This window comes from Salvia splendens, chromosome 16, assembly GCF_004379255.2.
Source record: "Salvia splendens isolate huo1 chromosome 16, SspV2, whole genome shotgun sequence".
Taxonomy (NCBI): Eukaryota; Viridiplantae; Streptophyta; class Magnoliopsida; order Lamiales; family Lamiaceae; genus Salvia; species Salvia splendens.
Genome location: NC_056047.1, coordinates 19291752 through 19315756, shown reverse-complemented (window position 1 = coordinate 19315756; position 24005 = coordinate 19291752). Strand labels below are relative to the sequence as shown.

At 38.1% G+C, this 24005-nt stretch overlaps 3 protein-coding genes across 3 annotated transcripts; 1 reads left to right on the top strand and 2 right to left on the bottom strand.

Annotated features, from left to right (window-relative positions):
* Nucleotides 1-1139: 1139 nt before the first annotated feature.
* On the top strand, nt 1140-2609 carry LOC121771834 (thioredoxin H1-like). Its single transcript, XM_042168723.1, has 3 exons — nt 1140-1296; nt 2116-2244; nt 2341-2609. Exons 1-3 carry the CDS (start codon nt 1201-1203, stop codon nt 2482-2484), a joined length of 369 nt encoding a protein of 122 aa, XP_042024657.1. The 5' UTR covers nt 1140-1200; the 3' UTR covers nt 2485-2609.
* Nucleotides 2610-2649: 40 nt separating this feature from the next.
* On the bottom strand, nt 2650-7520 carry LOC121771833 (beta-galactosidase 3-like). Its single transcript, XM_042168722.1, has 19 exons — nt 7012-7520; nt 6799-6894; nt 6595-6707; nt 6409-6475; nt 6231-6323; nt 5986-6129; nt 5770-5858; nt 5567-5672; nt 5390-5477; nt 5104-5222; nt 4859-5023; nt 4596-4774; nt 4396-4505; nt 4202-4311; nt 3908-4018; nt 3712-3828; nt 3438-3640; nt 3028-3364; nt 2650-2944 (listed from the first exon to the last, which is right to left on the bottom strand). The coding sequence occupies exons 1-19, from the start codon at nt 7174-7176 to the stop codon at nt 2825-2827; spliced, it is 2532 nt and encodes an 843-aa protein (XP_042024656.1). The 5' UTR covers nt 7177-7520; the 3' UTR covers nt 2650-2824.
* Nucleotides 7521-14682: 7162 nt separating this feature from the next.
* LOC121770313 lies at nt 14683-16152 on the bottom strand. Its single transcript, XM_042167063.1, has 3 exons — nt 15890-16152; nt 15549-15789; nt 14683-15462 (listed from the first exon to the last, which is right to left on the bottom strand). Exons 1-3 carry the CDS (start codon nt 16150-16152, stop codon nt 14683-14685), a joined length of 1284 nt encoding a protein of 427 aa, XP_042022997.1.
* Between the last annotated feature and the right edge of the window lie 7853 nt (nt 16153-24005).

Below are 24005 nucleotides of genomic sequence, written 5' to 3'. Positions count from 1 at the left end.
GCTCTAAACATGTAGTTATAAAAGAAAGTACTTCAACATATTTTATCCCACATCGAAAGTGGAACATAAAACATTCAAGGATGTCTCTATAAAATAGAAACAACCAAGAATGAGTTTGTCCCACATCGAAAGTGGAACATAAAACATTCAAGGATGTCTCTATAAAAGAGAAACAACCAAGAATGAGTTTGTCCCATATCGAAGGTGGAACATAAAACATTCAATGATGTCTCTATAAAAGAGAAACAACCAAGAATGATTTTGTGCTACATCGAAAGTGGAAAAACATTCAAGGATGTTTCTATAAAAGAGAAATAACCAAGAATGGTTTCATAAATTCGTAAGCCCATCAAATATATATGGGATATTACGAATTTCTTGTATTCATTTGTTTGTAAATTTAAATATAAAAATCAATTTTTATAAATATTTTTTTTTTAAAATTCGGTTGAACCGGCGGTTCAAACCGCCGAACCGCCGGTTCACGGTTCACAATTCGCCAACCCTGAACCGGCCCGTGTTAACCGGCAACCCTCCGGACGGTTCAAACCGCCGGTTCCGGTTCATGAACTGGCGGGCCCGAACCGGCGGTTAACCGCCGGGCCGGTTCGGTTTGTGCATGTCTAGCAGGCAGTGATAGAATTTATGTGATGAGATTCGCTTGAAAATAAATGGCACTAAGGAAATGTCAACCATCACCTCAATTTTTAGGAAAGCTATTGTCCTAATTCCACAGAATCTGGACACAATATATCATAATAATGTTCGAATTCATAACTAAAATATATCCTCATAATTTTCCTATATCGTGGAATTATGGACATGGATTAAAAAATACTATCAGATTTTACTTTTTAGTCATCGATACAATTAATTTGATATTTCCCTAATTTCACTCATATTTCTTTAAAATTATATGAGATTTATACCCATATTCATTTTAATAGAAACATATATTTTCCATTCGATAACATTAAACAATGCAATATCTTTTTTTGGAGTAAATAGGTTTAGAAATTAAACTCACCCCAAGTAAAAAAAATGACATTTCATTTGAAAAATAAGATAAATACAAAGAAGTTCACAGCTGGCATATATGCGTATATTCGTGTATATATAAACACGCGCCGCACACACTGAAGCAATGCATTAAAGAGCGTTTTCTTGTGTGATAAGTTTTGAGAAGAAGAAGAAGAAGAAATGTCTACGTCGGAATCTGAAGGGCAAGTGATCGGCTGCCACACTGATGCTACCTGGACCGAGCAGCTTCAGAAGGCAATTGACAATCACAAGTTGGTATGTTTCTCTATTTCTGTTTTTTGATTTTTTGTCGCCTCTGCATGATCTGTTATAATCAATGAATTCCGGTTCCGGCGATCGTTTTTGCTTGGAGATAGATCTGTTTATGTCTTCGCTATTTTTCAATTTTTGAGATCTGTTTTCCGTTTCAGCTTTTCACGTAACTCGAAATTCCTATTTTCCTATTTTTTTAATGTGTGAATTATATGTTTGATTTTGTGAATAGAAGAAAATATGTTTCCATATATAGTATCTGAGAGCTTATTTGATCTGTATTTCTGTCGCAATATTTGCATGACTAGGAATTGGGTGAAATATTTAATAACTCAGTCGTGATCCTTCACGGATATTCGGACGTTGAAGAACAATGATTGTTTAATTGGAATCGTACTACACTTTTTTAGCTGGACTTTTTTTTTCCAATCTTTGGATGCTTTTTAGTTATTTTTAAATATATTTCAATTTTGAATTCTCATGTAGCTTGTTTCGCTTTCATATGGAGATGGTGCAGGTCAACCTTATTTTGGAGATTTTTGGATTAAAATATTTATTGGTGTATGTGTGTTTATATCTGAGGGTTAATTTTTCATGAGCATAAATTTCGTGGTATAGATTCATTAACACATTTCTATGTTTGTTTTTATGCATCAAATTATACTTCCTTATTCGTTGATCAATGACAATGAAGAAGACTGCAAATAGGCACAAAATGCTTTAACAACAAAGAAGACTAATACTACTATTTGGGAAACTTCATCTCATATTTCCCTTTCAAGTGTAAGATTGATGGTAACTATTTGCTTTTGTTCAATGCAGGTAGTTGTGGATTTCACTGCTTCCTGGTGCGGACCCTGCCGGATCATTGCTCCATTCTTTGCAGAATTAGCAAAAAAGTTTCCTGCAGTAATGTTCCTCAAGGTGGATGTGGATGTGGATGAGTTGAAGGTAATAAATCTAGACGAGCACTTATTCGGTTGCCTCTTGAACTCTAATGGATGGTAAAAGTGAAAATGTTGTTGATTCGATGTCTTATTTTTGCAGTCGGTTGCTAGTGACTGGGCAGTGGAGGCAATGCCAACCTTCATCTTCCTCAAAGAAGGGAAGATCTTGGACACCATTGTAGGAGCAAAGAAAGAAGTGCTGCAACAGACTATTGCTAAGCACCTCAACACTGCTACTGCCTAGAAATATGCTGCTACTAATCAGTTTGCTCAGTTAGACTTTCAAGCTCCTTTTTATTTCTCTTGCAGACTAGTAGTAATGTTGACATTTAATTCAATAAAGGCTTGTGCTTGTGCTTTTGATTGCTATGCCACTATCCTATTCTATTTTTCAATCACAAATATTCTATTTTCCCCATGAGCCACACTAGAATTTTATTTATTCCTACACTTAGATTACAAACAGCAGAGAAAAAACTATCTGGAACTATGCAATTTGAATCAGGTGTGCAACAACAGCTACACAAAACAGAACTGGTCCGTTTTATTCTCGTCTTGTTCCTCTTTTGCTTGCGCAATGCATATTATTTTTGAGGGGCACATATTGCTTCAACTGAGAGGCGCTTGAACACGTTGGGGCATGGATCTTTCACGAAGTTACTGTTTGATACCGTCACTGAGCATCTTTGCTTCCCTATGCATTTCTGCAAGATTGAGGGAGATGGAATTGCTTGTGTGAACAAGGAGATTGGATTCCTTCTGATATTTTAGTGGAATTTTACTGTACCTTCTTTAAGATGTCGTATGATGTCGGAGCATGGCATGTTCCTTGCTGAAAGCTTCCGCAGATTCCCGAAGGAGTTCCGAAGCTGGCAAACTTGATGGAAGATATGGACTGCCCCAGACCACAGTGAAGGTGGATTTTTGGTTGGTGGAACACTTGTGTTCTGTCGTTGCTTTCGGTACGCCATCTCTTACTTTTTGGATGATACTCAGTGACGTCTGCGCAAACTGTAGTCACTGACCTCTTGACGAGAGTGATCCCTTTCGGATCACCTCCTAGTTCTTCAAAAAGCACAAGGAGATTCCGTTTTGGTTTTAGCCATGACCTTGGTAGATGATACCTGAATGAAGTTCTGATCAGTATAAAATCAACTGAAAACAGATCATAATGCTCTAAATTGGATTTGGTAATACCATCTCTGAGTTGGTTTTCCACAACCAATTTGACACTTTGGAGGCTTATAGACCCCCGCGTAACTACACCCATTGCAGTTACCAGCAGCGTATTCTGTCCAGTATCTTCCGAGGCTCTCGCCATTGACCCACAGTTCGCCTTTTCCCATGGTACTCATGTCCAAAGCAAGTGGCTCGTCTCCATCAGGTGTGTCGAAGTACGTCTGCAAAATAGCGTTCGAATACATGATTTGCCTATTTTGACACCTTTTGTGGATTCTTTGTGATGATGTACCTTATGCCATGCTAAAGGGTGATCTTTCTGGGCAACTAGTGAAGAAGCCTTTGCCCAGTCGACCGAGGCAACGCTATTTGGAGAGACAAGCTTCATCGTTTCTCCCTTGAGTCCAACCTGCTCCAGAGTAGAGTTCACGAGAGTGATTTTTAACTGAAATCTCTACTTGCAAGAACCCGAGATGCTAGATGAATACCTTGTACGTCCATTTTACTGACGACAAGTCCAATTTTCCCCGGTCGAGTCCTTGCAATACAATGGGAGGCTGGACTCCAGTCACATATGTTTCAAAATGTCCACCACCATTCTGAGATGGAGAAAATGATGAAGTCATGTGTGTGCGTGAGTGAGAGAGGCAGAGAGACACTCGATGGCTGATGCCAATCGGAAATCGACAATTCTAAACTCAAAACTTGAGTGATGTTACAACACAATCATGAAACAAATTACAATGCAATAGATAATTACGAAGGGAGAATTTGGAACTAACTGGCAGTCCAACGGCGACACTGAGGAGACTAATCCTATTTGATCCTGCACAAAGATTGATTTCTCCGCGAAATGTGAATCTCCTCTTCTCCCTCGTCCCATAACCCGAACCTGAAGAACATAGTTAACGTGGCACCAGACATTAACCGTAAGAGATAGAGAATCGGAAATACTGCCATAGATGACACGGCCTACCACAAAGCTCTCCGTTCACAAAAACATGCAGAGTGTGACCAGCTGACTGAATGAGAAGAGTTGGGAGCTCTCCACCGTGAAGAGAGGACTCTGACGAGTCAACATCAACGCTGTAGAAAAAGAGGTTAACATTTAACACGTCAACTGCATCACGCCATAAATCTTACGACGATGCTCAATCAGCCTGATTTTTCGCTCACCTAGTTGTGTACCAAAGATAATCGCTAGCATCTCTAGTGACATTTATTTGTTCCAAGAGGCCGACTGCGGAAAAACTTGAGCCGTCACCAGAAGAATTCAAATCTTCATTATACGTTTCCCATGAAGACATTTTGCTATTGCTCGGCAGCATATCCAATCGTGATGTTTGGACTTCAACCTGATCCAGACATGGAAAATATAATCATTTTTCAAAATTTTACACTAACCCTCCAAATTTCGAGCGATTCACTAAGATACATACCTTGGCTGTGTTGAAGGCTACAGTCTTGCAGTCGGGAAGTATGCTGATCGACCAAGGAGGCAGGATATAGTGCATGTTATCGAACATCACTTTTGCCGTAGAATTGGTATCATAATTTGAAAGAAAGGCTGCACAATCTCCTGATTTTGAAGAGTATACGTGAGCCTGGAAAAAACGTTGAGCATTAAGGGAAATGATAAAAAAAATCAAAATGCGTCAACAAATCTTAGGATAGAGGTAAAAACCTGCTGAAGGTTTCCTAGTGAAGTCACAGTGGGATCAGCTGAAACAAGAGCTTTCTCACATAGTTTAACAGCCTTGTGAAGCTCTTTAAGATGACCATACTTAGGCTGCCTGATCAAACCTATAATGTTAACGGAGCATGAATCGTTGTCAGCTATTATAACATACATCGAGTCTTTTGGCATCCACTAATCGCCTGCTGTAAAACGAGTGCTGAGAAATGATTTTTTTGCTTGCTCTTTGGCAGCATATGATGTTCCTAAGAATGAGATAGAGTTTGAATTTTACCATATTCGTCAAGTGGAGCATCATAGTCGTAGCTTGTCGTTATAAAAGGGCCTCCAGCAGAGCGACCAAAATTCGTGCCACCATGATACTGTCAGCATAATGGACTCAAATGTTGCAATGTAGACAATTTTCAAGATAAGTGCAAACCATGGTGATTTTCAAGAGGTAAAAACTTACCATGTAGTAATTAACAAATGAACCCCCATTTTGGATGAATTTAGCTACAGAAAATGCCAAATCTTTAACTGGCCTCTCGTAAATCGGACCACCGAATTCAGTAAACCTAATTATTGATTCAAGACAAAGATTAACAAGGGTGAATGCATTGCATTACTCTAGCAATCGAGCAAGATCAAGAATAGGCAAAAGTAACTACTCACCAGCCACTCCAAGCCTCGGTCCAGATAGCCGGTTTGTAAGGCTTGTTCGGGGTGAAAGCATCGCAGTAGAAACCATTGCACGAATTGATCTACCAACAACAGAACTTAGCTTCAAAATTCAAATGTGTACTTCATTCCAAAGTCTTTCAGACACCCCGTAAAAAGTATAACAAGAATGTAAAACGAAAAGCAAAATCTGCATTTTTGAGTTCTAACCACAGGATCTGGGGCGTCGTCTTCCTTGCACATCACCCAAGGAACACCGGTATCGAGCCCCACAGCCATCTTCGCAGCCCAAGTCATATATCGATGACCAGGATTGCCTAGTTTCTTCGCTTGTGGACCATACTCGTTCTCAATCTGTGCAAGCAGTCTCATTAGAAGTCGAAAACATACTAGCCAGACTAAGTACAGAGTCATGCCATAGCAGATTGATGAGTTGAAGAGGTGAAAACCCGAACCTGGGATAGAATAATGGGGCCACCCTGAGATTCATATAGATCTCCGGCCTTCATCATATCGACTATCTTCTCCGTGAAACCTTTCATTGCCATCTACCACAACAACAAACCATCAAAATAGTAGTTATCCTTCACAAAGTTGTACACAACACAAATTAATTCCACAAGGAATTAAAACCTTGAATGGCTCATTATCTGTTCTGAAGCTAATCCCGGGCACATATTTCAGCCAAACAGGAAAGCCGCTGTCGACACAAGACATTGTCAGTGAAAAATCAGCAGCTTTGCAATCAAGACCTATTGAAAAATTGTTAAATGTGATTGATTTTCAGTGCAGATCAAAGCAAGAAACTTCAGTTGTTACCCGAAATTCCACTCTGCGCAAACGTAAGGCCCAATTCGAAGATGAGCATATAACCCTGCTTTTTGAATGGTTTTCACAAACCTCACCAAATCATATCTCCCTTCAAAGTTATACTTCACCAAGAAAAAAACTTTTCAGCACAAATATAGCAAAATAAAGCAGAAAACCAACATTCTTTAAAGAGAGAGAGAGAGAGAGAGGTACATTGCCAGGGCTAGGCTCATGAACATTCCAAAACACATAAGTCTCAATAACATCAAGACCTCCATCTTTAGCCTTGCTTATCAAATCTTCCCACATCTAAAACACAAGAAAAAGAAACCCATTTCACCAAACACAAAATTCCCTCAAGATCTTTCATTGCACACAATATACTTCAAGAAAAAATGTATGAAAAAAAGATGAGATTTTTAGTACCTCAGGAGTGCTTCTGGGATAATGGATAGAACCAGAAATGAGAATTCTTCTCTGCCCATTGATAATCAGAGCCTTTCTATCAAAAGTAACACTGCATTTCACCACCCCACATGCAAGAATCCCCAAAATGCACAACCCAAACACCCATTTAGAAAATGAACTCATATCCAACTCTCCAATTGTCAAAAATGAATCTTTCTCTTCTCTCTTTATCTAAAATGCATGTATAACATCAGAAAAATACAGTATATACTAAAAATCAAGAGTCTTGGTAAAACAATGAGTGTCTGTGAGAGGTAGTAGGAGTGTCAGAAAACCACAGAACTGAGCAATTTTGCTGCATTTCTACTTCATATTGGGACAAGAAAGCTAGGTGTGTGGTGGTGTTAATCTTATTTATACATTCATTCTTTGTAGTAGTATAAGTACTATTTGAATCAGTGACTTAGCAAGTGAGCTAGCTTGCCGTTATTATAATGGCACATAAACTAAGATATTAAGGAAAGTGTTGCTTCGCACGGGGTGGGATCCTCAGCTGAAATGCACAGCAGGGCCTCTCAAAAATATATATATATATATATATATATATATATAGGATAGTGATCAAGATATAACTAATCTTAAGTGTATAACTAGAGAACAAATCTCAGCCACACATCTTAATGAAATAAATATTATTTATTTTAATTATAGAAAATATGCTGAGGGTATTTTTGGAAATTACATTATCAAATTTAAATCAAATTATCCAGCCAAGTGCGACAAGGCCAAGGCCGCCAGCTCCTCCGTCGACCTCCTCGGCGTCGCCTCCGAGTACGGCAAGCTCAACTCCACCCAGCTCTTTTCTGTGGTGATCGTGGATCCGATTGATTGATAATTTGATGGTTTGACTTGATCCGAATTTTGTTCTGTTTTGGTCGGATTCAATCCTTAATTACGGATCTCCGATTGTTAGTTTTAGCTGTTTCATTGATTTTAGCAGGTTTTTCACATTATGATCTGTTTTTTGCTTGATTGTGTGTGATTACGTTTATTATTGTGATGGAAGAGTTGTTGTAGGCTATGTTGAGATTGGAATTTTTGGGGGAAATAATCATGGAAGTACTTGTTGGCTGCGTTACTTCCTGATTTGGGGAAATGAGAGTTTCTGTGAGCTATGTTGATGGATCTTCTGGATTCAACTAGCTAGCATCAAATCACATGCCATGTCATTTGTAATTTGAAATCGTCCGATTATGGAGCTGTAACGTCTTCGATCAGAATGCTGAAATTGAAAACAAATTGGACAAAAATCATGGAACTAAATAATTTGGAACTAAAAATGCTGAAACTGAATACAAATTTGATGTAATTGGGATCAAAACTGAATATAACGAAACACATCACTCTTAGCGTGATTTTACTTCACTCTTGTTTACAAAATACATCACTCTTATTCTGATTTTACTTCACTCTTGTTTACAAAACACATTACTCTTATTGTGATTTTACTTCACTCTTGTTTACGAAACACATCACTCTTATTGTGATTTTACTTCACTCTTGTTTACAAAACACATCACTCTTATTCTGATTTTACTTCACTCTTGTTTACAAAACACATCACTCTTAGTATGATTTTACTTCACTCTTGTTCACAAAACACATCACTCTTATTCTGATTTCACTTCACTCTTGTTCACAAAACACATCACTCTTACTGTGATTTTACTTCACTCTTGTTCACAAAACACATCACTCTTACTGTGATTTTACTTCACTCTTGTTCACAAAACACATCACTCTTATTCTGATTTCACTTCACTCTTGTTCACAAAACACATCACTCTTACTCTGATTTTACTTCACTCTTGTTCACAAAACACATCACTCTTATTCAGATTTTACTTCACTCTTGTTCACAAAACACATCACTCTTATTACGATTTTACTTCACTGTTATTTACAAAACTCATCACTCTTAGCATGATTTTACTTCACTCTTGTTTACAAAACACATCACTCTTAGGCATGATTTTACTTCACTCTTGTTTACAAAATACATCACTCTTAGGCATGATTTTACTTCACTCTTGTTTACAAAACACATCACTTTTATTCTGATTTTACTTCACTCTTGTTCACAAAACACATCACTCTTAGGCATGATTTTACTTCACTCTCGTTTACAAAACACATCACTCTTGGCATGATTTTACTTACAAAACACATCACTCTTGGCATGATTTTACTTCACTCTTGTTTACAAAACACATCACTCTTGTCATGATTTTACTTCACTCTTGTTTACAAAACAAATCACTCTTAGTATGTAATTTGACTCGGTAAATTTGCCACGATTGTGAATTTAAAAATATTAAATTTATTTTCTAAGAAATGAACTTACATATTTTGATTCATATATATTGGATTGATCCACGTAGGAGTATTTTTTATGAATTAATAATTGATAAAATCTTCGAACACTATTTGACAACCAACTACCCAGTTTGCTCTTAAATATGTATTTCTTCTCTTTCTCTATCTAAAAAGACACAATTGAATTGCACAAGAAGAGGAAGAAGACAAATCCTCACTCTGCTCATCAAAGATCCTCCGAATTTACACACACACTCATGATTTACACGCACACGCAACCTTCCTCCTCCCCTTCCTCTCTTTTCCTCTTCCTGTTGCTCTTTATCACCAGCGTGTTTTCCTCCTCTACAATCACCTGCAGCAATTCCGCACCAATTTCATAAATACCTTCAGCTCGAGCGAGCTATTTCGCATCAATTTCATGAATTCCTAAAGAAATTTCGTTTCAATCAAGCAACGGAGCTTAATTTCTGGTGAATTTCCAAAACAGAGAAGAGGAGAAGAGAGAGGAGTAATCGCGGTTCTTTTTCAAATGAATTCAATTTGCAGACGAAATCTAATTTTGGCTATGCAATGACTATTATACCCCCGCCTTGTTATTGTGGAGTAAATTTATGATTGGGATAACTAATTTCTCCTTAAATTCGAAAATTAATACTAGCCCTTGATTTTTTTGATCTTGTGGCTATTATTTGTTCTCTAGTTATATGGTTAAGAGGTGTTTGCCATAGATCATGACCCTATATATATATTGTGATCAAGATAGAACCATTCTTAAACGTAGAACAAATGCCAAACGGAGGTCGTTAGATCTTTTAATCCAATGGTGTTGATTTGCACAACAACTTCCCATTACAACCAAAACTATTATTAATGGGTGAATGCAGATAAGTGAAAAAATAAAGCATGCATGCACTATTCTTCGTTTCATTCATTCTTCCATCAACATGTGAGTTTTTTCACATGTTGAGTCCGGAATGTCGTGAAAACATAGTCTAATATGTATGATTTTTAATCTTGACCGTCATTTTTTCCTCATCCAATGAATAAAATATGTAGAGTTCTAGGTTCTACACTTAATAATGGTTCTATCTTTAACGCAACCCTATATATATATATATATATATATATTATTTAAATGGATTGTGAGAGGCAACAGGAACTGTGCATTTCTGCACATCAGATTTTATTGGGAATTATTTGTTTATGTCAAGAACGCTAGATTTAATTTTACTGGCAATTGTCTTCGTGAAGAAAGTACATATGAAAGAATTGAAATTTTTCGTCAATAATTTTGTAATCAAAATTTATCATTTACATTACTCTCCTTTTTACTTTAATTTTATCCACTTATTATTTCAAACAAGTGCAAAAAAAAAAGAGATCATTTTAACCGGGACAGAGGGAGTATGTACTAACTTTATGCTTCTAGTAGATGTTGTAGAGTAGTGATAAAAAAATATTTTTTTAAATACTAATAGTTATTAGATCAAAATAGAAATTTATCAAATTTCAAATTAAAAATAGAAAGATGGGATTAAAAATACGCGGTTATTTTTAAATACTAATTAAGATTGTTTTAGGTCATATGAGGAACATTAAAATGATTTAAAATGATTTTTCATATTATGAATTAAATCGATTTAAAAATAATCTGATCTAATTGGTGTATAAAAATGACCTATGTGTTTGGTTATTTAGTTATGCATTATGATTTGATTATTTTTATAACTCTATTCTATCAATGATATTTAAAAATGACCTTTGTGTGTAATTATTTAGTCATGTATTAGAATTGACAAGAAAAGAGTTGAAATCATCCTTTTTACGCACTTTTCCTATTAACAATCCGTTGGAATTATCATCATGTCATGTTGATTATATGGGTACATTTGTAGATTGTTGTAAAATAATTTTATGCTTAAATCATGGGATAATCGTCACAGAAAATTACTACTGATAGGATTTTGTTCAAGCTTAAGTTGAATAAGAGAAAAGGAAAACATACATGCACAAAGGTCATTTTCTTAATTTTAAAAGAAAAAAAGTGTAGTACACTATTTAAACTCATTCAATCCCATTTTAATTGATAGTTAAATAAGTATAGCTACCTAAACGGTGCACTTAAACCTTAATAAATATTGAAATAAAACTTGAAAATAATACTACTATTCAATCATTTAAACATGCAGCTTGAACCCTTGAATGTAGCTAGACTAGATAATGTAGTGGTTGTGGTGTAGTTAAGGGTGGATATACGTATTTTAAATGTGGAATACGTAGTGGTTGTGGTTATATATGGTACAGTAATATTTTTGAAAATAGAAGCCTCAAGCAAATGTATTAGTTAATTTCAAAACTTACAAATAAAGGAATTGTACTAGTACCAGTAGTAGACTAGTACTCCCTTCGTCCGTCATTAAGAGTCTCATTTCTTGGCAGCACGAATTTTAAGAAATGTTAAGAAAAGTGGATGGAAAAAAGTTAGTGAAATAGATGTCTCACTTTTATATACTTCTATTAGTTTTAAATGAAATGTGAATAAAATGATTTAATGGAATGTGAGATCTTATTATCATTTATGGTTAAAGTGAACCTGGACTCTTATTCACAGACGAAAACTTTTATTCACTAGCGGAGGGAGTAGTTATGTTTTAGACTGGGTTGAAAACAAGTAAAACGACAAATTGTAGAAAAAAGAGCTTGAAAAGATGCCTCGACTAACTTTTGGCAAAACGGTCAATTTAAAGTGATTGATTATCATGTATTTATTTATTTTATTATGGGATAGTAAAATATAAGGGGCCAAATATTTACTTCATGTGACTACAAGAAAAATATGATCATATCCCAATTTAATGATTAAATTTAACGTCGTCAACGATCACATTTATAGCCGTTGATCGTCCGTAAATTGTGGCATGCTAAGGGCAGACTAGACTTCGAGTCGTTGCCGTTAACGTCGGTGCTGCAAAAGAGTAGGAGTATCAAAACACTGCTCTATCAATTATTCATAGCATCCGCATCCGTGCTCTTACCAACGAGCACTGATGTGGGTCGGTCCCACTTTTACTCTATGCTCTTAGGCAAGAACACAACACCCATATCCGTGGTCTTCCGCAAGAACAAGCTCAAGGGTCTCACCATTCTATTATTCAATTTAAATAAAAACATTTCCACAAAATTAAAATGCATTAAAATTATCGGAAAACTAAAAATTACATAATTAAAATCCTAAAAATTAAAAATTACATAATTAAACTCCTAAAAATAAAAAATTACATAATTAAACTCCTAAAAAAATTACACAATTAAGGCTAAAAATACCCCGGTGGAAGACTATTCATCCGTCTCTACCCCCAATGTTTTTTGGAGATCCCGTATCATTGCCACATTCGATCGAAGTTGCTCGGGAGTGATAGTTGACCTATCGGCCAAATTGAGTTGGGCCAAAATCCCCCACAACGAGTTGGTGGGGGGTTGAGGTGGCACATAGGGAGAGGGAGCGGGTTCGGGAGCTGGGGCGGATGGAGTCGCGGCCCGACGGCGGTTGGCCGCCGCCTTCTTCCTTCCTTGCGGCCGGCGTTGTAAACTGCTCGGGCCGGTGTCGGGGCTACCCAAGTTAGCTCCGACAAGTTGGCTAGCCACACGTCGGAGCCGGCGTCGGATAGTAATACCGACCTCGACCGTTTGGAGGAGGAGCTAGATGAGGATGATACGTCTCCCATATACTTCGGATGCGCCCGCGTCTCCTGCCAAATGTTGAGGTACTTGAACGACTTGTAGTTCATGGATTGGTAGGTCGCCAAGGCGGAACTGATGATGTCAAGCTCGCTCCGGCCGCTCCCTGCCGACCGCTCTTCCTGGAGGTAATACCCCTGGAACTTTTGGATTTCTTCGTTGGCTCTGTATATGGCATTGCGCACCATACTCTCGTTGCGCTCGATTGTTCCAGCCAGCCGGTTTTGATTGTACCGGCGACAGATGCGCCACCAATAATGGTCACCGGATTGGTTCGTGCCAACCTCCGGATCTTCGGAGATTGACAAGTACGCTTTGAATAATTGCTCCATCTCCCCCGTAGTGTACGGAATGCGGACACCACGAGTAGGAAGATGAGGAGTTTGAGATGGGTCGCTCCCTCCCGCTCTAGGTACGGGTGGTTCGGGTGTCCACCCGTATTGCTCTTCGGGGGCATCTTGGTCGTCGATCGGGTAAGGCCGGTAGCCACCCGGAACTTGCGAACCTTGATTTTGAGGAGGGGCCGAATATTCCGTTTCCGGACTAGAAAATGGTAGTGAACCGAACCAATCGGGGTTCCAACCGTAGGAGCCGAAGGGGTGATCACCGGAGCCGGACATTTTTTTGTTGTAAGTGAAAGAAAGATTGAGAATTGTAAGAATAGAAATGAGAGAATTTAGATGAGAATTGTGTAGTATGGTGTGAATTTTTTGGTGTGGAAGTGAGGGTATTTATAGATGAAAATGTGTATTTTAGGGGAAAAAATTAAAAAATAAATTAAAAGTGGGTAGAAAACGAATATAATTTTTTGGAAAGTGGGAAAATATATTTTTTTAATCAGATTTTTTAATTAAAATATGATTTAAAAAAAAACAAATTGCCAACGACATTGCTGTTGAGCAATCACAGGCTGACACGTAGGCTGCTCGCTGGTACGGACGTGCTCGATGCATCGAGCAGCGCCGTGCCAGCGGCAAGAGCGCAGCGGCGAGCAGCGGTTGCCGCGCCGCTGGCACGGCCAGACGACGGATTTCAACAGCTGTGGATGCTCTCATCTTTTATGATTTTATTAATTTTTTCTATATGACTATCTCTAGATTAAATAGTGCAAATATAGTATAAGTGCACTTTTAACTAAACCTCTAAACTAGTAGCACATCAGTGCGCGATGCACACGGACTATTTTATTTTCTTTTTTTTATTGTGAAATAATTTTCCGAAATGATAAACTAGCCTCCATCCATTCTCAAAAAATATAAATTTTCTATTCAAGAAAATTTCTTTATCTCTAACGAGGTAGACTCATTTTCTATTAACACGATTTTCTTTATATCTCCCTTATTTTATCAATTTTACATTAAAATTCGTACCGCTTAAAAAATTCTTATTTAAAGGGATATGCACAATAATCATACGAAATCTAAAATCATAAATATACATACTGCCTATGTCCTAAGTCAGTGGCAGACGCAGGATTTTAACGATGGGGGGTCCAAAAATAATTTATAATAAAATTAGAAAAATATAAAATTAAGTATTAATGTTTAAATATTAAAGGAAAAAACAAACATATCATAACATTTCTCTTCTATTCTTCATCTTCTGGAATCGCTGCATAATAGTTTCATTAGTAACATTAACAAAGACATCCTTTTCAATGTAAGGAACTAAGCAATCTTGTAACAGTTGGTCTCCCATACTATTACGTAGAGAACTCTTGATGAATTTCATTGCTGAAAATGCTCTTTCCACTGAGGCAGTAGCAACCGGCAAGATCAATGACAACTTGACTAACAAATAAACCAATGGGACCATCTTCTGAGCAAGACCACCGATTCCAGATACATGTGAAAAATTTTCATCTATCCGCATATCAAAAATAAAGCTTTGAAGTTGATTTTCAAGCTCATCCAAAGCAACTCCAGAAAATTCTGATGGATAATAACTAGCAAGGCGAAGCAGCTTCTCCAAATCAAATGCAGAAAATGAATCTCTAGGATCGAAACATGCCATACATAAAAGTAAGTCCGTTTCACCAAAACGATGATTTAACTCTTGAGCTTGCATGTCAATCACAGAACAAAATATCTCAACTCGATAATAGTGGAGATTCTTCATTTTTTGAGTTCTACGTACTCTTCCTCGAGGTACAAACTCATTATCCATGTCAAGCACAATTATCTCATATTTGTCACAAAACTTAGAAACATCAGTAAGCAAAACTTCCCAACCTTCTTCCCTCATTATTTGCAAACGTGCTTTTGCTACTTTGACAAGATTCATTGCGTTAATAATATCTTGATCCTTTTTTTGTAGCACTTGAGAGAGCTCATGTGTGATTCCCAAGATTTGCTTCATAAGATGTAACACAAAAATAAACTCAAAGCGATTAATAATTTCTGACACATCATCCGCTTCAGCCCTATACGAATCATCACCATTCCCCCCACATATTCAAGAACATCAGCAATAGAAGAAAACAAATGAATCAAGTTGATAAGCGTACCATAATGTGAACTCCAACGAGTATCTCCAGGCCTCTTTAATGACATCTCTTGATTCAATCCTGTCCCGGTGGTAATTTCATCACGTGCAATCTTTTCTAGAATATTCTCTCTCTGTTTTTCTCTAAGTATATCTCTGCGCTTACAAGAACCTCCAACAACATTACACAAACGACTGATAACATTATAAAAAGATCCGATACTTGTATGCTTTTTGGCAACAGCGACAATTGTGAGTTGAAGCTGGTGAGCAAAACAATGTATATAATAGGCACTGGGATTTCTCCTGAGTATCAAACTTTTCAATGGGATTTCTCCTGAGTATCAAACTTTTCAATCCATTGAATTCACCTCTCATGTTGCTTGCACCATCATATCCTTGTCCTCTCAAACTAGATACACTTAAATCATACATAGATAACAAAGAATCAAGTGCCTTCTCAAGTGAGGTTGCAACCGTGTCTCTGACATGCACTACACCGAGAAAGCGTTCCATAACACATCCATTCTTGTCCACATATCGCACCACAACACCCATTTGCTCTTTGACTGATATATCTCGACACTCATCGATTAATATGGAGAAAAAATCATTTCCCATATCTTGTACAATAAGTTTTGTTGTCTCAACAGCAAATGCATTTATGATGTCCCTTGAATTCTCGATGATGTTAGTTTGAGATTGTCAGGAGCATTTTTTTAGTACAACACTAGATATCTCATCGCTGCAAGAGGCAATAACTTTCAAAAGCTCAAGAAAATTACCTTGATTTAAGGATTCTTCGGACTCATCATGTCCGCGAGAAGGCATTCCTTGCATGATAAGATAACGAAGTGAAACAATCGTTGCATTCAATCTGCAACGATAATTAAGCTTCGATTGTGTTGACTGCTTTAGTAGAGAGACTTCAATGTGCTGGGGTTGGTTCATCAAATCCTGACATGCTAATCTACACCTATTATGCTCACTTGTATGATTTCCAACATGATCTCTTAATCTTTCTTTCTTGCCCCAAGCAGTAAATCCCTTAGATACAAAGGCATCTTGTCCATTCCATGGAGTCTTGAGAAAAGATAGCAATATAAGCAATAAGCAGCTTCCTTGGTAACACTATACTCCAGCCAGCTCTTAAATTCATCAAACCAAAGTGAGACAAATTTACGTTTTCGATTTCCATTGCTTGTAGAAAGGAAATTATGCTTGCGTGGTTGAGATGGACCTCTTAGTAAATAAGCTCTACGAATGTCTTCTATTGAGTTTGGTGGATAACTCATTATGTCAGGTCGTTCCCCGGGATCACTTGGAAGCTTCTCTAAATCGACTTTATCTTTGTCTTCACTCGGTAACTCTTGAGGTTGGAGAAGTGCGGATCCATCCTCTAGATCAACTTTATTTCTATCTTCATTAGGTAACTCTTGTGGTTGGAGAAGTGGAGGTTCATTCTTTGACGGAGATAAAACCGCGATAACAGGAGAAACTTTCTTGAAAAAATGATGCATCACCCTACATATAATAAAATGCACAATTAATAAATGCATATTGTAAAAAAAATCACATAACCAAATGAAAGGCTGCCATTTACAAATTAAAACAAAAATAAGGAAAGGCATTATATTACAAAGTTTCTCGAACAGAATTATACATAGGGGAACTCCAATATTAAAATATAAGCATAACATACCTCTTTTGTTAAATGAAAATATACCACAAAATTAAATGGGGGACCACTACATCACTACTAACTCAATGAAAATGAAACAGTACATAATTAAATAAAAAGCTCAATATGACAATCACAAACAAATAAAATTAAATGTTATTCTATATCTAGAACTAGAAGATATATACAAATACAATATAAAGCTCAAAGCCACAAACACCCAATTTTAAGAATGCAAAACAATTTTTCTCTCACTTATTTTCTGAACTGCCAAACCAACAGCAACTCAGCTATTCAACAAGACAACAATGGAAACTGGAAGTGAACATCAGAATACGGAATTGCCGTAGTGCCGTTAATTCTAGAGATGGAGAAAATTTATGTATTGGTTATTGGAAAAAGATGGAAGATTGGTAGCGGCGCCAGGAGTGAATATTGGCCGAGAAGGTTAATTATCTAGGTTTAACTATAATTTAATATAAAATAATATTTAATTTAATTTAAATGTGAAATTACTAAAATACCCTTGGAATTTTTAAAAAATATTGGGGGTTCCATGGGCCCCCCATGGCTCTTCTTATGTCCGCCTCTGTCCTAAGTTACTTGAGTCGTATTCCATTTTAGGTTGTCACAAGTTACTTGAGTCATTTCTCTTTTTGGCTAAAAATGTAGTAGTAACATCTAGACTAAAGTCCACTTTTGGTCCACTACATTTGCCCTAAAATTCTTTTTGGTCAATTAGAGCATCCACAATAGGGACGGATGTCCCGGTGGACATCCCAAAAACACCTCATGCCACGTCATAAGGACATCCCACTGCACTGTCACGTCATAAGGATACCTCGTTGCACAATAGCGGACATCCCCAAGTACATCCCGGCGGACAAGAACAATAATCCAAATTCACATATTCACAAATATGCAATTTTACGGAATTAAAATTTTGACACAAATACGGAAAAAGTGCAACCATTTTATTTCAAAAAATAAATACATAATTAAATAAAAAATATATTGTCCAACATGCACTCCTCGACGTCCACAACTCTTCAATTATATCCTGCTGGAGTCGAATATGGGCTTCTTGTTGGTGCATGTCGGCAAATGCACGGACCCGATCGGCGTCCCCATGAGGTATCCTCATTCGTACATTGGCGGTGGCCACGCCGTGGCTTGGACCGGCAGCATCAACATCATCATTGGCCCAATCGGTCAGTGCTGGACCTTCATTTTCGACAATCATGTTGTGCATGATAATACATGCGTACATGACATCAGCGATGCACTCAGGATACCATAGCCGTGTTGGACCCTTCACTGCCGCCCATCAAGCCTACAACACACCAAATGCCCGCTCCTGTCGGCTCGCAAAGTAGACCTTTTCATCTATTGGACATCTGATAGTCTTCATAACGACGGGCCAGCTAGGGTATATCACATCCGCCAAATAGTAGCTCATATCGTGCTGGTTGTCGTTGGCGACGAAACTGACGGTCGGACACACTGCTCGTTGAAAAGGGGCGACGAATGGAGGACGTTTTCGACCCGGCTACTCCAAAGACTTATGCCAAATCCATAGCCGGTAGTCAGCTACGGCTTCGAGGATCTTCGTGGGATTCTTGCCTTTAAAGCCGGTCGTGTACACCCCTTTCCAAGCGGCGGGGCAGTGCTTCCACTCCCAATGCATATAATCTATGTTGCCCAACATTTCCGGAAACCCGTGCTGATTCCCGTGCATATCCATCAGAGCCTGGCAGTCTTCGGGGGTAGGCTTCCGAAGATACCTATCCCCGAATATCTCAATAACGCCCTGACAAAAATACTTCAGACACTCGCGGGCATTTTTCTCGCCGATGTGGAGGTACTCTCGAACATGTCGGTCGCGCCTCCGTATGCCAGCTGCCTGATTGCGACAGTGCACTTCTGTATAGGCGTGTGACCGGGTCTACCACTCCTATCCTCCCCGAACCTGAAATACATGTACCGATGCTCTAAAGCGTTCATGATACTCATAAATAGCAGCAGGTGCTTCCTAAAACACCGCCGGAAAAAGTTCTCCCCAAACCGCGGCTCCTCTGCGAAGTAGTCCTCAACCAACCGACGGTTTGCAGCGATGTGGTCCCGGGGTACTACAACTCGACGATGGATGGGGCGAGGTACCACCGGCTGCAGCTGCTGCTGCAAGTGCTCTTGTATCAAATGATTTATCTCAGCGGACGTATAAGCCCGTAACTGTTCGTTAATTCGCCGCCTTGTGTTAGCAGCATCCCCACCACTGCCACCCGCACCACTACCACTACTAGCCATTTTGGATCTACCGATAGAAACGTGGAGAGAGAAGAGAAACTTGTTAATACAAGTGGTGCAAATGAAATGAAATTCAACGAGCCGTATATATAGAGTTTTAAAAAAAAATCGGAAATTGGGACGTCCGCCGAGACGTCCGTCATGTCACCGCAATAGCGGACTTCCGCGCTCACCCGCGGATGACCTCTCCTCCGCCCCCGACGTCCGCGTCCGCCTCAATCGTCGCAATAGTGGACGTCCACCGGGACATCCACTATTGTGGATGCTCTTACATTAAGTTTGTGACCTTTTGATCCCAAACATATTGTTTTGGTCCAAAAAAACCTTTTCCTGTTAAAATAAACTGTCAAAGTGTTTGACCAACTAATAACTTAATTATAATCTAATTAACTTAATTAATTTAATATTAAATTTTATAAAATATTTTTTTACTTCAAATAAAAATTGATCAAATTAAAGGAAATTTACGTTGCTTATTTTTCTTATTATAAATAATAAAATATGCAAACTAACTAACTTTCCACAAATCGTCACAAAGTTTCAGTGGTTGTTAAATTAATGGATAGCAAGTATAACACAAATATTATATATGAATCAAATTCATATTGAAGGTAGGCAAAACAAAAAAGAAATATAGAAAAAAACAGATTTTCTACAAACAGATGTAGCTAGAACATTATCGATGATAAGGACGACACCTTCATTATAAGTTGTCTGTAGCAAAAAAATGGTAAACTAAAGGCATGAAAGCTGTGGAAGATTTGGAGAGGGAGGCCGATATCTCGTCGGAGGAGGATTTTGCAGAGGAGGATATCTCGACGGAGGAGGCTTTTGCGGCGGAGATGGATTTCGCGGTGGAGGAGAAGGATTTCGCGGCGGAGGATGAGATTCGACGCTTCCATCTTTCGTCTTTCGTCTATCATATGCTATATGGAGGTCTTGTTCGCCGCCACCGCTACAGTTAAACCAGCCCTCCATGTTCACGACTCCGTGGAGAAGACAACGGCATGACTTTTTGATTTAGGGTGAAATTTCAATTTACTAAGTTAAAATTGGGGAAAGTGGGTGTATGAATCCAGAGGATCCCGGTTACAAACTTAATGTAAGGGACCAAAAAGAATTTTAGGGCAAATATAGGGGACCAAAAGTGGACTTTAGTCTAACATCTAATTACACCTACTTTATTCTTTATTTTACTTTACTCTCTCTTCTCTCTTACTTTATTCTCTCATATACTTTATTTAACTTACTAAATACAATTTTCTTAAATCTCGTGCCGAAATGAAACTCTTCAATTATCCTGGGACGGAGGGAGTATTTATTACTATAAAACATATAAAAATCGTAGTACATCTTTTGGAATAAAAAAATGTACGCAAAAATATTGTTTAGTTACTTTGGCAAAATATATGTGCATATTTTTGTCAATATTATGATAATTTAAATTAAAATATTTATATTTGTTTTAAGAATATTTGACATTTACAATATTGAAAAATTAATAGTAGAATTTAAGTTTTACACGTCGTTAAATACTAAAGACTCATTCAATACATTGAGGTCGTTGTTCAACACAACAAGATTGAAGTAGGCATGTCAGATCCACAATCGTTGGTCTGAAACTGCCTCCAACATGATCGTCGGACGTGTGCCCGCTAGTGTATGCACCTCTCCATGATGTTGGACAATTCTTCCACTGCCAGTGCATACAGTCGATACTGCGCAGCATCCCGGAGAAGCTGTGGACCCGCTCGTGCATGTTCACCAACATCTGGGTGTTGTTGGTCGTTGGCTTTCTCTAGTACGTATCTTTGAAAGCTTCAATGACCGCTTGGTAGAATCTAGCAAGGCACTCTTGTCCAGTACTCTCGGCTACATGGAGATACCCGTCAAACATATCTGCAGTAGTGTTGTAAGCTAGTTGACGTATCGTTGATGTGCATTTCTGCAAAGTCGATAGACTTTGCCGACCAACAACATTAGTTGTTTGCTTGAAATACGAGTCACGAGCTACAACTTCATTGACGGCGTGCAGGAATAAAGGCTTCCGCATCCGAAACCACTCGCGGAACATCCGATCACTCCATCGAGGATCTCTGGAAAAATAATCGGTGAATAGCCACAAATTTGCTTCTTCACGGTCTCGATGGATATACATCCAAGTCCGTGGTACGCTTTGTTCGTTCCATGCTTGAATTGCAGCTTAGTAGCGAGCAATCTCGTTGTTTATTTCCTCTTGAGTTGCAGGCATCGCATGGTCAACATTCCAGTCTAGCAATGTTTTCGTGGATGGCTCTCTCATAAGATCGAGAGGGCATTTTGACGGATGTATTGAGTTATTTGATTTGATAGGGATAGAAATGAAGTAGAATATAATTAAAATTGTTGTGGAATAGTATGGTATTTATAAGAAAATTTTCAAATTTAACGATAAAAAAAGTTGAGTTGGGGTCTGGGTCTGGATCCAGCATGAGCGCTCGCAACACCGGGCCGGACAACCCACTGGCCCTGGGCTCCAGGTGCATCCCGAACCTGTCCTCGCCCACCTCCAACACCTGCAGGCCCGAGCCAAATCCCAGGTGCGGTCCAGCCCATGACGCTGTGGGTGCCCTTAGTGTAGGGTAATTATGCGGAGAAGGCTTATGTTAGCGTTTCATTTGTTATTTTCTGCGTTTTATGCAGAACACTTGGTGCTTTGAATTGTAGCACAGCAGAGGATCCGATCTCGATAGAAAGAGAAATCTTGTGATTGAACCATGAAAAAGTACAAATTCGGTTGAATATTTTGACTACCTGATTTTTCAATTCAATTCCTTGAAATGATCCGTAGGCGGAAAATATCGCCACCAATCTGTTTCACCCTCGATTTCTCGGAAAAATCGGGTTTCTGGGGCAGTTTGCCTTTAACATTACGTAAATGTACCCATTTTGTTATCTATTCCATAAATGGGAAAAACGCCTACCGTATTGGCGTTTATATAAGTAAATACGCCAACAACATTGGCGTCTTATAATCTCGTCGTATTTTAGATGTATTTTCGCCAAATACAGCTATGTAAAAAACGGCAACTTAAATGGCGTGTTACACAAAAAACGCCAATATAGTTGGCGTGTTTAATTATAAACACGCCAATGTAGTTGGCGTGTTAGCATAAAAAACGCCATTTCGGTCGGCATGTTTCTGTTGAACCATATACCAATCAGATCTCCCCCAACATCGCAAACCCTAAACACTTTACCTCCCCTAAACGCGAAAACTCTTCCCAAGGCGGAAAAACCTTTCTCTCGGGTCGACCCGGTGGTGGATTTGAGCGTGGAGATTTCGATTTTGGCTTATTCTTCCAAACATTAGTCCTTCTAATCGGTTAGTATATCAAATATTAGACTCATTCTTCTAAACATTAGTCTTCCAATATTTGATGGATTGTTGTGATAATATATATTGTAGTGTAATTAATATAATAGTTTGACCAATTGTTATGGGCACACTAATATTTTGATGGATTATTATGATAGTATATATTTTAATAGAAATATTTTGACCAATTGTTATGCTATTATATGTTGTAGTATATATAATTTTGTTACCAATATTTAATGGATTGTTATGATAATATATATTGTAGTGTATTTAATAGAAATATTTTGTCAATTTTTTGGCTGACTCTACATAATGATGAATGTAAAAATAATACATATTTATTTGTGTTTTACATTATTGCAGATAGTATGACGTGGTGTGTCAATTTATATTGGGGTGGAAAGATAATTCCCGGAGCAGTTATTTCGTATAATCCTCCTTTTGCTAAAGGATTCATTATGTTGGGTGAAACAATTTCGTACGATGAGCTTGTGGAAAAAATTTGTGAAAGGATGGGGATAAGCATATATGAAAACAATATTCAAATAATATGGAAACGTACTATATGCTTTGGATCCGGAGTCACGTTTATAGGTGTTCAACTAGACGAAGTATGCATGCAACTAATGTTTAGTGAGAGTATGGTTATTGGAGGTGTAATTGAATTATATGTTGAGTATTCGGCAATTACTCAACATCACAGTCATCATGTCATAAGTTATGATGTTGGTACGTCTACGAGAGCCCAAGAACAATATTTTGCTGCAACACAAGATTTTGATGTTGGTACGTCTACGAGAGCCCAAGAACCATATTTAGCTGCAACACAAGATTTTGAAGCTGGAGGCGTGTATTTAGGGGAACGTGACAATTGTGATGTGGTTGAGGACATAATAGGTCATGATAAAGCCGACTTTCTTGATCCACAATCACCTTATCATTCTGAAGATTCTGACACGGTTAGTACAGACTCAGATGGTGATCCGTCGGATGATGAACAATTTGTTGCTTCAAGACCATCCATTCCACTTGGAGAAACAACAGTGGGAGAAACATCAGTTG